Source organism: Fonsecaea erecta, assembly GCF_001651985.1.
Source record: "Fonsecaea erecta strain CBS 125763 chromosome Unknown Scaff5, whole genome shotgun sequence".
Taxonomy (NCBI): domain Eukaryota; kingdom Fungi; phylum Ascomycota; class Eurotiomycetes; order Chaetothyriales; family Herpotrichiellaceae; genus Fonsecaea; species Fonsecaea erecta.
This window is the reverse complement of record NW_017387248.1, coordinates 2,543,616-2,558,715: the sequence shown is the minus strand read 5'-3', so window position 1 is coordinate 2,558,715 and position 15,100 is coordinate 2,543,616. Positions and strand designations below refer to the sequence as shown.

General features: G+C 51.8%; 4 protein-coding genes across 4 annotated transcripts; 2 read left to right on the top strand and 2 right to left on the bottom strand.

Annotated features, from left to right (window-relative positions):
* Positions 1–358: 358 nt before the first annotated feature.
* Positions 359–2,068, bottom strand: AYL99_06985 (hypothetical protein; the record flags this gene model as incomplete). Its single annotated transcript, XM_018838494.1, has 4 exons — positions 359–604; positions 662–819; positions 878–1,726; positions 1,780–2,068. 4 exons carry the CDS (start codon positions 2,066–2,068, stop codon positions 359–361), a joined length of 1,542 nt encoding a protein of 513 aa, XP_018693054.1.
* Positions 2,069–2,915: 847 nt separating this feature from the next.
* AYL99_06984 (hypothetical protein) lies at positions 2,916–5,571 on the top strand (the record flags this gene model as incomplete). The annotated part of the gene is made up of 5 exons (XM_018838493.1): positions 2,916–2,926; positions 2,987–3,680; positions 3,735–4,694; positions 4,750–4,867; positions 4,928–5,571. The coding sequence occupies 5 exons, from the start codon at positions 2,916–2,918 to the stop codon at positions 5,569–5,571; spliced, it is 2,427 nt and encodes an 808-aa protein (XP_018693053.1).
* A 947-nt stretch (positions 5,572–6,518) lies between these two features.
* AYL99_06983 (xanthine dehydrogenase) lies at positions 6,519–10,610 on the top strand (the record flags this gene model as incomplete). Its single annotated transcript, XM_018838492.1, has 1 exon — positions 6,519–10,610. The coding sequence occupies one exon, from the start codon at positions 6,519–6,521 to the stop codon at positions 10,608–10,610; it is 4,092 nt and encodes a 1,363-aa protein (XP_018693052.1).
* A 419-nt stretch (positions 10,611–11,029) lies between these two features.
* AYL99_06982 (hypothetical protein) lies at positions 11,030–14,836 on the bottom strand (the record flags this gene model as incomplete). The annotated part of the gene is made up of 2 exons (XM_018838491.1): positions 11,030–14,620; positions 14,678–14,836. The coding sequence occupies 2 exons, from the start codon at positions 14,834–14,836 to the stop codon at positions 11,030–11,032; spliced, it is 3,750 nt and encodes a 1,249-aa protein (XP_018693051.1).
* Positions 14,837–15,100: the final 264 nt, after the last annotated feature.

Genomic DNA, 15,100 nt, shown 5'->3' with positions numbered 1-15,100 from the left:
AAAACGCTTCACTCCACGCTGCAGCAGGCACAGTGACCTGTAAATTGCGGATACATGGAGCTCGGTCGAAACCCAAGTGCAATCAACGGTCAGGAGCGAGAAGGAGGCGTATCACACCAGCGAGCGACGTGCGTAAGTGTACAGCGATATCATGCGAAGCCAGCTTTGGCAAGGTCGATATTGGCTCCAGAGCAGGTGGGTCACAGCATGTGCGAAAATTGGCCAAGACAGCGTGGCGAGCACTCATCCGGAGGTCGAGGAGGCGAGAGCATGGTCGTCGAGGAGTTCAAAAATCATCCAGCAACGGCGTCGAATTTCCAGTCACGAGCCAGGTCACGGTTGGTCCACTCAACGCGCCTTATCGCTGCTCACCTTGACCTTGGCCACCTTGTTGTTGAGCTGCCATGGCTGCATACCACATCTGGAGATAATTCTGGTAGCCACCGTATGCAGCATACGGGTCCGCTGCCCCGGTAGCCGGGGGCGGTGCAACACCCTGGGCGACGTTGACGGCAGCGGGAGAGTATGTGGCGGGCTGCTGCCCGGGATACCTGTCCGCATATTCGTCGTGACTATCACGCTCACGAGCTTGTGTTCGAGCACGCTGAAACAAAATTAGCGCAAATGTACCGCCAAAAGTCATCTCACAGTCGCCACTCACCACGACGTCAACTTTCTCCATGATGGCACGCTTGGCAGCATCGATGGCGTGCCGGCTGCCAATGAGACCAATTTCGCGTTCAATATCTCGCCCAGCGGCAGGCGAGACATTGATCTTGCACCCTGTTTGGTTCTGCATATCACGAATAGACTCACCCCCTGCAAGAAGATTAGCACGATAGACACGTCAAATGGGCGGCTTGCAACATGCCTTTACCGATGATCATGCCCACAGCCTCGCCGGGCACGACAATACTGTCGTTGACCTTGCCATACGAATCTTCCCGCTCTCGGTGGAGGTCTTTGATGCTGATACCTTTCTGATCGCTCTCCACAATTTCCAGAATCAAATCTCTTGCGTATTGCTGGGCGGACGCACTGCCAATCAGGTTGACGGGTCGCATGCCATTCACGCTCTTGTTTTCTCCCACGATGTTGACATGGCACCCGCTTCGATCTTGCAGATCTCGAATAGTTTCTCCACCTCGACCAATAATCAAGCCCACTGTTCGATCTGGAACCATCATCTGTAGGCTGTCGCCCTCTTTTGTGCTCGTGACCTTGGGTTGGCTGGTGCGCGACTTGTCCTGCCCCCGTTTCACGACCTCGTTGTCGTCGATGATCCTAAAAATCTCAGCTTTGGCAGCTGTGCGCGCCGCCCGACTGCCAGATATCCTGCAGTGTCGTTGAGGACCCGGAACTTCAGGCCCATCCATGAATTGGACGCGGGCACCTGTAGTGTTTTCAACCCTGCGTAGGTTTTCTCCGGAGCGTCCAATGATAAGCCCAACCACGCCTTTGTCGAGGGGCAGAATTTCCGAATCACCTTCGGCCCCTCGGTCAACACCAGGTGATCGATCATCCCGATATCGTCCAGGAGAATAATGTCCGCCTCTTGGGGAGAATGAGCGTTCTCTGTTGTAGCCACGGTCATTCCCCCGTCGTTCATCTCTGTAGGGGTTGTAGGTATCGCGGTAGCCCTCGCGGCGAGGGGGAGATCGGGAGGGCGACCTTGAGCGTCGGTAAGCTCGGCTTCCAGTGCGAAGATCGTTTGGGTTGATGGGTGCTACACGGTAACGGTCAATGAGCGTCTCAATATTCTCCACGGGCCTTGCGTACGTCTACTTGGATCATAGGAGAGACCTTTTTCAGCAGCTATACCCCGAGCTTTGGCAACGGCATCGGCAATGCTGACAGAGCCCGAACTGACAGGTTTTATGTTCGTCAAGTCGACGCTGCCCGAGTGTATGGGTTGAGGTAGACCATAGGGTGGTGGATTGCCTGGAGGAGTGGCGTACTGAGGTGGAGGGTAAGGAGCGCCGGGGACAGGTGGAGGGGGAGCGGCTTGCGGAGTGCCTCCTTGCCTTTGTGCCGCCAGCGCGGCAAGAATGTTGCTGAGGTCTGCCATTGACTGTGAAAGCGCGAATAAGAGCAATAAGGGGCAGACAGCAACAATCAGTGGAGGCAAAGAGAAGAGCGCCTAGTTTAATGAATGCAATCGATGTCAATTAGGTGGGTTGGTGGCTTTGAGTTCCAGGTCAGAAAAACCCAGGTGTTGAAGCCACATTCGGCGCAGGTGGGGCAACCGAGTTTGTTCCAGATCACGTGGGAGCTAACCCCAGATGGATACGAACGATTCTAGTTAGTTGGAGCAGATGGGTACCCTTTTTCCAACGTCCTTCTTCCAGCAGCATGCAATCAACCACAGGATGATGATTGGTACTCTCTTGTGACATCTATTCTATGAAAGGGATCTATTGCTTGCAAAGACTTGAGATATTCGGGTGCACTATGCTCCTCTCAGTGTCCCCAGAACGGCTTTGTCTGTGGTCAATTCAGCAGCATCCTAGAGCTTGTGGAGAAACAAAGACAATTCCTACCCCGATGTCAGGTAAAAACGCCTATATCATCGAGCCACAGTTACATATATATATATTCATATCAGGTTGAACCCTATCAGTCTGATACTAAGTGCACGAATGAAGTGTTAGACAGACATCCAGACCTTTGGTACCATGGGACATTGGGGTGAGTATGGGGATGTTTCTGGTGAGCAGTCTGGGCCACGTGCTCTTTTTATGCCGGTACTCTTTCATGAATGCGCTAGTATTGCTCTTGTAGCTCAACTGTGCCGACTCTTCTTCACAATTTGAACTTGTAACTCCTCGCCACCAGGAACCGAACCACCCCTTGGGAAAACAACCGCAGACGAAGGCTCTTTGCAAGAAGTCCAAGCTCCCCCTGGCTTTATAACAATGTCAGACGCGTAAGTAAAGACTTTTAAGTCGTCAGAGGGTGCTTGCTGATGAACCCTTCCTGCCCCCAGATCAAACAACGAGCCCAAAGAGCAGGCTGAGATCGAGCGTCAGACGCCTGACCGATGTTTTGCGTTTGTCTCACATACTTCTTTGTCTCTGAAAGACTCAAAAGTTTTGTGGCCTTCTAGTGGGTGTCGCGTCCACTCGATTGGCATGCACGATGGGGAATTGGTAGCTGTGACCCATACTCTGGGCGCTGCATTTGGAGGTAGAAAGGCTGAAGAAGTCCTTGGTAAATTTTGCCAGAAGATATACCTTTTATTTCGGACAGACACCAGAGCACTGGGTATCGCGAGTGTCATTGCAGAGCAGCTTTTCAAAAGTGTCGACGACAAGGGATCATTCAACCGAGAAACGATGCCGTTAGGCATCCAGGGTGTTCAAGAACTGAATTGGACCACCCAGAATGAAGAGCTGACCCCTCTTCGACAAGAGTATCAAAGAAGGGCGAAAGATAAAGGGAAACAATTAACCCCTTTTTCCACAACGGATTCGAATGGAAACGAGCTGCTCTTTGCTGGGCCGCATGGAGAAACCATGATTATGATCGACAAATCAATGCTGTCAGCAGGTATTGTGAAATACCGCCACCATACCTTTGACATGGGGTTCAGTCGGGCCACTTGCTCGTGGCAGCTGTTTGTCAAGATCAACCATCGAGATTTCGTGCGTTCGTGGTTTCAGTCAAGTCTTTCCCCAGTTGTGAGTGTCGACAGTCTTTCGGGCAAGCGAATCATCCAGACTGACTCTATACAGCAAGATATGGGTGTAGCTCTCTTAACAGCGATGCGAATCTTCTCGGATGCTCGACATTTGTTTAATGATCCAGGCAAGCGAACAGAGGCAGCCATTCTTGTGGAAACCATTAGGCGGGCAGAGTTTTACATGAATTCGACCGTCGTTGATGAAGAAACTGCCGCAGCCTCTGAAACGCTCACCCCTACTGATTTGGATGTCTCGGCGAAAAGTGGCAGTGGACATGATATTTCTGCCGGTCCAGATTCTTCTTCACACCACGATAACTCCAGTTCACGACCAGCCTCCTCTTCGTCTTCGCCAGCGTCTGATTCTTCTTTCTCTTCAAGCACAATTGGCGGTCCGTCGATTCCTGAAACCACTGCGAACATGACGCCAGTCTCCACAAAGAAGAGCAAGAAGAAGAAATCGACTAGAAAGAAACCGCCCAAAAAGACAGCTGCCCAGAACCAGACGCCAGAAAATCAGGGAATCCAGACTTCAGGTGACGAGAGCCTTCGTGGGATTGTGGATCAGGTGGCGGATATTACACTCTCCGGACAATCCACAACATCATCATTAATGTCTACTCCGCCTTTGCCCGCTGGCCAGCCTGACGCAGGCAATCCCCTGAAGGGTACAAGCGCAGCTCAACCTTCGACGGAGACGAAGCAAGGAGGCAACAACGGCACACCTAGTAAGACTCGTACAGCCGAGGAGCGCGACCAAGATCTTGATGACGCTATTTCTCGACATTCAAGTGATTCTGAACGGACAATAACTCAAGCAGATTTCTCAAATGAAGACGTCACCGTCAGCTCTTCTAGCAAAGGTCAGCTTGACAACGAACAGGAAAGAGGACGTGGTGCTGTGGTTGCGAATGACAAGGAGCATACCAAGAGAAAGGATGCCCAAAACTCCAAGGCAACTTCAGGAACTCACACCACCACTTCGACTGGAGGAGGTTTAAATTCTTACAAGGTATGCTTACAGTCCTCCGAACCCGTTTGCCGGGTCACTGACAAGGTTCCTGCAGCATACCCAGCCTGTTATTCAAGAGGCTGCGGGCCCTTCTGCTAAATTCAAATTCGATGGTTTTGATCCGCGTTTGAGGTGCTTGAAACCGGACTGCCGAAACATGACAAGCTGCTGGGGTAAGTCTTCGTGGCGATCTGAGACAGCAGAAGACCTGCTAACATTGTCTATCACATCAGATTGCGCCGTGGTCATCTGTCCTGCCTGTGGCACTGACAGCTTTACCCGCTACTGCAGAAAGCAGCACCTGTACGATGACCTTCAGCGCCATTGGGTTGCGGAATGCCGAAGGAACAAGATCAACGGACCAATCGATCGAGACACAATTCGCGCCAAACAACTCCCCAAGCGACCCTATGTTGTTGGCCAGTACCATAATATTGTCGAGCGCCATAGACAAGCGGTGTACCGCGCCATGGAAGACGCCGACTACTTCATCTTCAACGACGTGGAGATGCTTGATGACAGCGTCGTGCAGCCAACGCAAGAGCAGTGGAATTCGGTGCGCGGAACTGGTGAGCCGGTATTGCAAATTGTCTTTCCCGACGACATGACGCCGTATTCCGACAGGCAGGTTTTCAACTACCATATCCAGCTTATCTTGACGGTGGGCAAGCCGTTGGCCGAAGACAGCTGCTTGAAGGCACTGGAGATGATTCGTTCGGCACTGGTCATGTCGGGCAGCTGGACCGAGGAGATACTGACCTACCTATGCATGCAACTGACAGGTGAATGGGGCAACTTCAAGGTGCCAGGGCGCTTTTACGATGTCGCCGAGGTGAACGCAATGTGGCAACGCCACCATATCCTGCTTCCGGCGTGATCGGTGGCGTCTGGGTGAGGACGAGGCTCCTCAGTTTGTACAATAGAACCATGAGCTGCATTGGAAAGGGGCCGGCAGGCGAAACATAGGATCGGCAAGATAGCCAGCCTCAAGAGGCCTTGGGATAGGAAATGAATCAAGATAGAGGCCGTCAAGTCCACCATTGTACGACGCTATTGCTTCTTGTCGCCGCCCTCCGAGCCACTGTTTCTTGTCGCCATCAGTATCCAGGGTGTGCCATCTCTTGTTCAAGCCTATCCATCCCACGCTCTTCGACCAATCTAGCTGTCATGTTATAGGGTTCGGGCTCTCTCGCTTGGACGGATCAGCTTCAGGCATAGTCGTCGATGGGCCTCAGGGAGTTATGAGTAAGCGGGGTTCTAGTCAGCTCGACAGCGACCAGGGTCCAGGAGAGGCCACTAGGCCCAGCACTGTTGGTTGGCATCGGAGGTCGCCGCTCGCACATCGACGAGACAAATGAGGGGTCGGCCCATGTCGACCATTTCACTGTCTTCATTCGCCAACACACAGGAAGTTTCATCTCACATTGTCCACCAACGTCAGCTGTCTTGATGAGATTGGTGAGATCTCATCTGATTGCGATTGTCCCCATTCTGATTCGTGCTATCCTCGCTCCTTACGTCCCCATTTCCCTATCTATACTCCGAGCTTTATGGGAACAAATTGCTTCTGCCCCGATCAAAAGCTTCAGGGAGCCGCCGATAAGGGCTCTGGAAGTCTCAAACGAGTCTGTTCTGTTTTCTCAGATTCATTCCTTCCCGGGCTGAGTCCGCACGACCTTGATTTTTGCCCTCGCATTTGCTCTGACAGTTCCCATTGCCCCCAGGTCATAAAAAAACCAGGCTTGGGATGCTAACCTGACAGGACTTCTACCTTTCTTTTCCTTTACCGTTCTCACACTATCCCTCCTGCCCCACATATTCGAGATGGCGCCTGGCGTCCTCGAGCCCACAGCGACTGCTGAAAAGGTGGTCTCGCTCGCCGCCCTCACCGAAAGCTACGATGACACCCTCCGTTTCTACCTCAACGGCACAAAGGTCGAGCTGGACTCGGTAGATCCAGAAATCACACTACTTGAATACCTGAGAGGGATTGGTTTGACAGGAACAAAGCTGGGCTGCGCAGAAGGTGGGTGCGGTGCCTGCACCGTGGTTGTATCGCAGTTGAATCCCACCACGAAAAAGATATACCATGCATCGGTCAATGCATGTCTGGCGCCTCTGGCCAGTGTGGATGGCAAACATGTTATCACAATCGAGGGAATTGGCAGCTCCAAAAACCCACATCCTGCACAACAACGGATTGCCATGGCTAGTGGAAGCCAGTGTGGTTTTTGCACGCCAGGGATAGTCATGAGCTTGTATGCTTTGCTCCGAAACCACGGCCCCGAGCCCTCCGAACTGGAAGTCGAGGAGAATTTTGACGGCAACTTGTGCCGATGCACGGGTTACAGGCCCATCCTGGACGCTGCTCAGAGCTTCAATAAGGCTTGTGGCAAGTCGATTGCGAACGGCGGCTCTGGTTGCTGCATGGAGAATGGCAGCTCATGCAATGGCGCCGCAGCTGGCGAGGCGGACGGTGCTGATGCAGCAGTCGAGAAGAAGTTCACGCCTCCGTCTTTCATTCATTACGACAAGTCCACGGAATTAATATACCCTCCTGCACTGAAGAAGCACGAATTCAAACCCTTGGCCTTTGGCAACAAGAGGAAGAAATGGTATAGGCCTGTGACACTCCAACAGTTACTCGAAATCAAGAATGCCCATCCCCACGCCAAATTGATTGGTGGAAGCACAGAAACTCAGATTGAGATCAAATTCAAAGCGGCACAGTATTCGGCGTCGGTGTATGTGGGGGACATTGCGGAACTTCGACAGTATTCTTTCCACGATGATTATCTAGAGATTGGGGGCAATGTTGCTCTGACAGATCTGGAGAACATCTGCGAGGAAGCCGCGAAACACTACGGATCTACCAGGGCGCAACCATTCAAAGCCATCAAAAAAGCCATCAGATATTTTGCGGGACGCCAAATCCGAAATGTTGGCACGCCCGCCGGGAATCTGGCGACAGCTTCACCCATCTCAGATCTGAATCCAGTTTTTGTGGCAACAAACTCGACTTTGATCGCCAAATCTCTCACCAAGACTACTGAGATTCCTATGGCGACCTTCTTCAAGAGTTACAGGGTGACTGCGTTGCCAGGAGACGCTGTCATTGCGGCGATGAGAATCCCGCTCGTCGCGGAGAAAGGAGAGTATGTCAGGACCTACAAGCAATCGAAGAGAAAAGACGATGATATCGCCATAGTCAATGCTTGTTTGCGGGTCTCCCTGGACGACGTTTACAAAGTAAAGAACGCCAACTTGGTTTACGGAGGCATGGCCCCTATCACCATTGAGGCCAAGCAGGCCTCGGAGTACATTGTGGGCAAGACTTTCACAGACCCTCAGACGCTCGAAGGAGTGATGAATGCGATGGAGCACGACTTCAACCTGCCGTTTGGTGTGCCAGGGGGCATGGCTTGGTACCGGAAATCTTTGGCTCTAGGCTTCTTCTATCGTTTCTACCAGGATGTCCTTCTCTCCATCGAAGAAGCTAGCAAAGAGGTGGACAAAGAAGCAATCGAAGAGATTGAAAGAGAAATTTCTCGGGGTGAAAAGGATCACGATGCATCCGTTGCTTACGCACAAAAGATTCTCGGAAAGGAGCACCCTCACATGGCCGCATTGAAACAATGCACTGGCGAAGCCCAGTATACAGACGATATTCCAACACAGATGAATGAACTCATTGGCTGCTTGGTCTTGTCTGCCAAAGCACATGCGAGGTTGCTCAGCGTTGACCCCAGTCCGGCTCTCCAGCTTCCGGGCGTGGTCGCTTGGGTTGACAGGCATGACTTTTCCGATCCAAAGGAGAACTGGTGGGGTGCTCCTGTTTGCGACGAAGTCTACTTTGCTGAAGATGAAGTCTTTACAGCCGGTCAGCCTATCGGCATGATCCTGGCGAACACTGCTCAGCAAGCTGCTGCCGGTGCACGGGCGGTGCTAGTCGAGTATGAGGAGCTACCGGCGATCTACACAATCGAAGAGGCGATAGAGAAGCAGAGTTTCTTCGAACACTACAGATACATCCGCAGAGGTGATGTTGAGAAAGCATTCAAGGAATGCGATTACGTCTTTGAAGGCACGTCGAGAATGGGTGGCCAGGAGCATTTCTACCTAGAGACCCAGGCCGCTTTGGCGATTCCCAAGCCGGAAGATGGTGAAATGGAAATCTGGAGCAGTACCCAGAACCCAGCCGAAACACAGGCATATATTGCGAAGGCTCTCGGAGTTCAATCAAACAAGATTGTCTCCAAAGTCAAGCGTCTTGGTGGCGGATTTGGCGGCAAGGAGACTCGATCCATTCAACTGTCCACGATTTGCGCCGTGGCAGCTAATAAGGTCAAGCGACCGGTTAGATGCATGCTCAACAGGGACGAGGATATCATGACCTCCGGACAGAGACATCCCTTCCTGGGTATCTGGAAGGTTGGAGTCAACAAGGACGGGAAAATCCAGGCTCTCAAAGCCAACATCTTCAACAATGCTGGTTGGTGCCAAGACCTGTCTGCAGCCGTTGTTGATCGAGCACTATCGCATATTGATGGCTGCTACAACATCCCCCATGTGGATGTGGATGGACGTCTCTGCAAGACAAATACTGTCTCCAATACGGCTTTTCGTGGCTTTGGTGGCCCTCAAGGTATGTTTATTGCAGAGTCGTACATGGAGGAAATTGCAGACCACCTGAAGATTCCCGTCGACAAATTCCGAGAAATCAATTTCTACAAGGAGGGCGAAGAGACACACTATAACCAAGCGCTCGAGGATTGGCATGTGCCCTTGATGTACAAGCAGATCAAAGAGTCCGCCGACTACGATGCCCGCCGCAAAGCAGTCGACGAATTCAACGCCACACACAAATGGCAAAAGAAGGGATTGGCCATCATCCCTACAAAATTCGGCATTTCATTCACTGCCCTCTTCCTGAATCAAGCCGGTGCCCTCGTCCACATCTACCACGACGGCTCCGTCCTCGTCGCACACGGAGGTACCGAGATGGGTCAAGGGCTGCACACCAAAATCTGCATGATCGTGGCCGAAGCACTCCAGGTACCCCTCACGGAGGTGCACATCTCAGAGACCGCGACCAACACTGTTGCCAACTCTTCGAGTACAGCGGCATCGGCGTCATCAGACCTGAACGGTTACGCAGCGTACAACGCATGCGTGCAACTTAATGAGCGCCTCGCTCCGTATCGTGAAAAGCTCGGCCCCAACGCCACGATGAAACAGCTGGCACACGCTGCGTACTTTGATCGTGTCAACCTCTCCGCGCAGGGTTTCTATAAGACCCCCGAAATCGGATATGTTTGGGGACCAAATCCCTCTGACCCAAGCCAAGAGAATACAGGCAAGATGTTCTTCTACTTCACGCAAGGTGTAACCGCCAGTGAAGTTCTTCTGGATACTCTGACCGGGGATTGGACCTGCCTGCGGTCAGACATTAAGATGGACGTTGGACGAAGTATCAACCCAGCAATCGACTACGGGCAGATCGAAGGCGCTTATGTTCAAGGCCAAGGCCTCTTCACCACCGAGGAGTCTCTTTGGCACAGGGCGAGCGGCCAGATCTTTACCCGGGGTCCTGGTGCATACAAGATTCCTGGGTTCAGAGATATCCCTCAAACTATGAACATCTCTCTGCTAAAGGATGTCGAGTGGAAAAACCTCCGCACGATTCAGCGCTCGCGGGGGGTAGGAGAGCCACCTCTATTCATGGGAAGTGCAGTCTTCTTCGCAATAAGAGACGCCCTCAAGGCCGCCAGGAAACAATACGGCGAAGAAGATGTGCTGAGCTTGAGGAGCCCTGCGACTCCTGAGAGAATTAGGATTTCTTGTGCAGATCCGATCCTGAAGAGGTGCTTGGTTGAGCCAAGAGAGGGCGAGAAGAGTTTCTTCGTTTCGATCTGAGAGGACAGTCGTCTCTGCCGGCACATATTTACAAGATATGATGACAGCCGGCGAGGACAAGGTTCGAGGTGTAATTGACACAGTGGGTTTCGAGCAGGAAAAGGAGCTTTGTATGCCACCTCATGGTCCTCGTGAGATTGATAAGTGACTGTGTCTATGTCGCGGCTACACGACAACAGACCGCAAATGTCTCGGTTGTGACAGAGTATATGGTAGATACATGTCCGTCGTTATTTCTCTAGCTCACAAACATACTCCAAGCCCTCAGATCGAATGCTATGCCTTTGTCGCCGAATCGTACACGCGGCCGCCGTGGTGGCAGCGGTTTGTCTTCATGAACATACACATAGGATCTTAATCCCAATCCTGCCCGCGCCGGCTCATATTTTGCGCCGTGCCAATGTGAGGCGTACTGGGATTCAACCGGCTGGTCCGGGATTTCGAGATGAAGATGGTTGTGGTACTTCCACCACCAAGCGCACGCTCTTCTTTGGCTTTTCTTTATCCTGCTGTGGCGGCCCAGCGCCAAATATCGAGGTATGGGCGCGTGGTGCCGACGGCCAGAGTCCACGTGAAGGCCCCGACGAGGAGGGAGCGACCGCCTTATTTGGGCCAGAGGCAAGCGTGACCGTATTGCCATTTTCTCTTCGCTTTTCCTTGCTCTCGAGTTTCTTCTTCTTCTTTGGGGGTAGCTCGTCCTCCAAATCCAGGATCAGATCATTGTCCCCTCCATCGTCTATGCCGTCTGGGCCATCACGTCTCACGAACAGCGGGACAGGTACGTCTAGCCTCCCTCCTCTCATCTGCTCCTTCTCACCGTCGGCAATCTTCAAAAAGCCCTCCCCACGGACAATTCCGTTCATCATGCCGTCGTCCAGGAGGCTTTTCTCCGCCTTGACCAACTCGGCATTGCTCATTTGTCGACGTCGATGGAGGATTTTCTCCTCCAGGGTGCCTCTCAGAACAAGCGTTTCGACGTATACAGGACGCGTTTGGCCAATTCGGTGCGCACGCTTGATGGCCTGCGATTCGACGTCAGGTTGCCATATAGGCGACACGATGAAGATGCGGCTAGCAGTAGCCACGTGGAGGCCATGAGAGGCTTGCTTAAGATCCATGAGGAGAACGCGAAACACCTCTGACTGGTTGAACGTAGCAAGGTATACCGCGCGGCGTGTCACCGAGAGCGTGTTTGCGTAGATGAGGAACTTGACGGACAATAGTTCCAGGGCCTCACCGATCCAGAAGGCCATGTCGTTCGCGTCGTAGAAGACGATAATCTTCTCCGTTGAGTGTAGTGCCAGGATACGTGAGCAAAGGTAATTGAGCTTCGCGGATGTGAAGCCAGCAACGCGTGATTTGGCCAAGGGCGCGGGGAGGGGAGCATCGTTTATCGAAAAAAGTCGCTTCCTTGGGCAATGTAAAATGTCGGGAGTGATATCTCTTGTCGAAGACCGGACAGTGGGGGGGCCGGCCGACTTATTTCTGACCTTGGGTTTCTCTGTTGCCCCCGCTGTAGGAGGCTTCTTTCCGTTCGATCTCGAGCGAACTTGGTCTCTGGCTTGCCGCTCTACCATTGCTCGTTCGCGAGCAGCAAACATCGCGTGAAGCCCGGCCCCGGAGAGTCCCATGTCGAGGTAGTCGAGTTCCAGATGGTTCAGCACATGTTTCTGGACTTCACGAGCTTGAACGGTTCCGAGGAGGAGAGGGTTGGCAAGCTCGCCGTTTAACGCCCAGGCCTCCGCAGCCTCTTGGGGAAATTCTTCGATATAGGCGCCTATTTCGTGATAGAAAGAAAATGCACGCCAGCCAGAGTCATTCAAGGCTCGTTCGCCGTTTAAGATTGCTTCGCTTAAAAGCGCACAGTCTTCATCAGAAATCGTGTTGTGGTCGTCCAGGTATTTTTTACTGATCCTTAAGGTTTCAGTCACCTCGTGCTCAGTAAATCCGACCCAGTGAAAGCTGGATCGACGAAGATTGTTGATCAGTTCATCGAGGGATTTGCGATTCTTCGGATGAAACATGTAATCTTCGTCCACTCTTTCCGAAGTAATTGCATTGGAAGTAAGAACTAGCCTGAAAAGGTTCATACTAAGCTTGTCGTAGTAGCTCGGTTCTAGGTAGACGGTCGTATTTCGCAAGGGAGGAAGGCAGAGGTCGACATCGATATCCTCAATTCGGTGACGGATAATGAGAGACTGCAGTAACACTCGCAGAGCTGGAGCAAAACGGCGCTTGCCGGAGGCATCGAAAGGAGAGAGATATCTTTTCCAATCGGCGTAATCGGCGCCTCTCTGGTTTGCCCAGGGTTGCATTTTGAGAAATCTGACGACGATGGCACGTAACCGTTCCATATCTTTGAGCTCTCCAATCCCAGTGTCCATGGCTTTCCTCCGTCTCAAAGCTCTTTCGATGGAGTGTTTACGCAAAGTCTCCGTGTCGTTGTTGGTTTCGTCGAGCGCGAGATTGACCTCGACACCGTGGAGCGAATGGGATGGCGTGCCAGAGACGACCCAGCGGCGTTCAATAGACATCTTATCCAACATTGCAATTGCATGTGTCCGGTAATTTGAGCCTGCGAAGCCATGTCCCTCGTCGCAGATGACGCGCAGCCATCGAACTTCAGTCAGTTGAGACCGAAACTTCTCCTCGCCCTTGAATCGTCTCCCTTGGTTGAGATCATCGTCCCTGTATTCTTGCTCAAAGCGTGCTTTGGTGATCAGAACTATGTCGTGCTTCATCAGTTCCCTCCAATGAGGTATGTCTCCCGTTGTAGAGTCTAAGACCAACACATCAAGTGCATCTGCTTCTGTATGCTTGTCTATTTCATGTCGCCACTGGATCAGAAGATTAGGCGGAACAATTAACAATGTTGTACACGCCAGGCGCAATACCCGAAAATCTTCTCTTTTCTTGCCTCGTCGATCTGGCGTTGTTGGGTGGAAGTTAGGTTCAGCGTACTCGCCATCGTACCTCGATAGGGCATCTGTGCAGCTGTCGAAATGATATCCTTCTTTCGTGAGCTTCGAAAAATGGGATTTCCATGGCACACGGGATTGTTTGATCGTTTTTGCTGCAAGGTCAAGCAAGCTTGGCGTTCGTTCGTTGAGCTTCTTGGTAATGGCGTTCACTCTGGCCTCTGGGATGGCAGGATAGTGTCCTCTAGTGGCTAGGATCAAAGCGATGCATATCAGGGTTTTGCCGTAGCCCATGGTCTCTGCGAGGATACCACCACGGCATTCACTGTAGAGGTGAGAATGGCGAACAAGGACGCCTTCGTAGACATCAAAATAGAACTTTGTGCCATGAAGGTCTCGGAAACACTGCTTTCGTGGATCGAGGACATTAGAGGGATTTGCTTCCCTTTGGAGCATGGCGGCCACCGACCGCGTTTGATAGGGGTACAAGGAAGTCTGGAGACCGTTTATGTTGTTCATAACAATGTCACGCATCGACCTCTGGTTGTCCAGACAAGAGCCTGCATTGTCTAGGGAAACGTGGGGCGGGGATAGGGTATTGAAAATATAAAAGAGAGAGTCATCCTGAAAGTCATCTGGTCGCTTATAAGTTTGCAACAGCGACGCCTGGTCGTAGTTGGCGTTCCAAGTTTCGCGAGAAATGTCGACGAAATCGATGAGGAGTTTCAGAACCTTCCTAAGATCCTTGATCGAGCCTCGAGTACTTCGTTTGACATCTTCTGGTAGTGCATAAACTCTCAAGGAGGCACATTCTGGCAGACTGGCGTGTTGAAGAAGTGAAGTTTTAATCCACAGCCGCTTCTCGCCCAATGCCAGTAGAGCATGGGGATATTTGACTTCTCCAGCAGATCCAACCATTCTCCAACCATCATCAGGTGCATTTTCTGTATTTCGAATAAGGCGGATTGATCCAAGTGCGATGTAATCCTCTATGAAGGATGTTGACTCTGAGCAAAATCGGCTGGGGGCTTGGCAAGGGGAATCTGGAGCATCGGCTCTATATGGAGATGTCTCCATACCATCTTCAGAGTGCTGTATACTGTCAGCTCGACGCTGGACAGAAGATGATGCGTGACTGAACAAGTGTACCACGGGGCTTGACTCGAGAGGATGGATTGCAGGTGAAGAGCAGTAATCGGTGCTTGAAGAGTTGACAGAGAACGGCTCGGTGTCGAAGATCTGGTCTTCGTTAGTCTTATCACTATCGCCGCCTCGACTGGAAGGTGAAGGCGAATATGACTGAGACATAATATTGAAAGTGGAACACAGATCTTCAGACGAGTTGATGAAGAGTACATAAGTGGTGTCAGGATGGATGAAGTGGGGAGAATTGAATTTGTGTCTGACGACAGCCTTACAGAAACTCTAACCCAATTATTCCTCTAGAGACGCTGTCAGACAAGGAAAATTTTAGGTAAGCTGAATCTTGCACTGCAGCCTAGTCAGGGGCCTCAGCCCAATTGACAAATGAGATATATGGACGGAGTGTCATTGTAAGGCTGCATCTTCTAG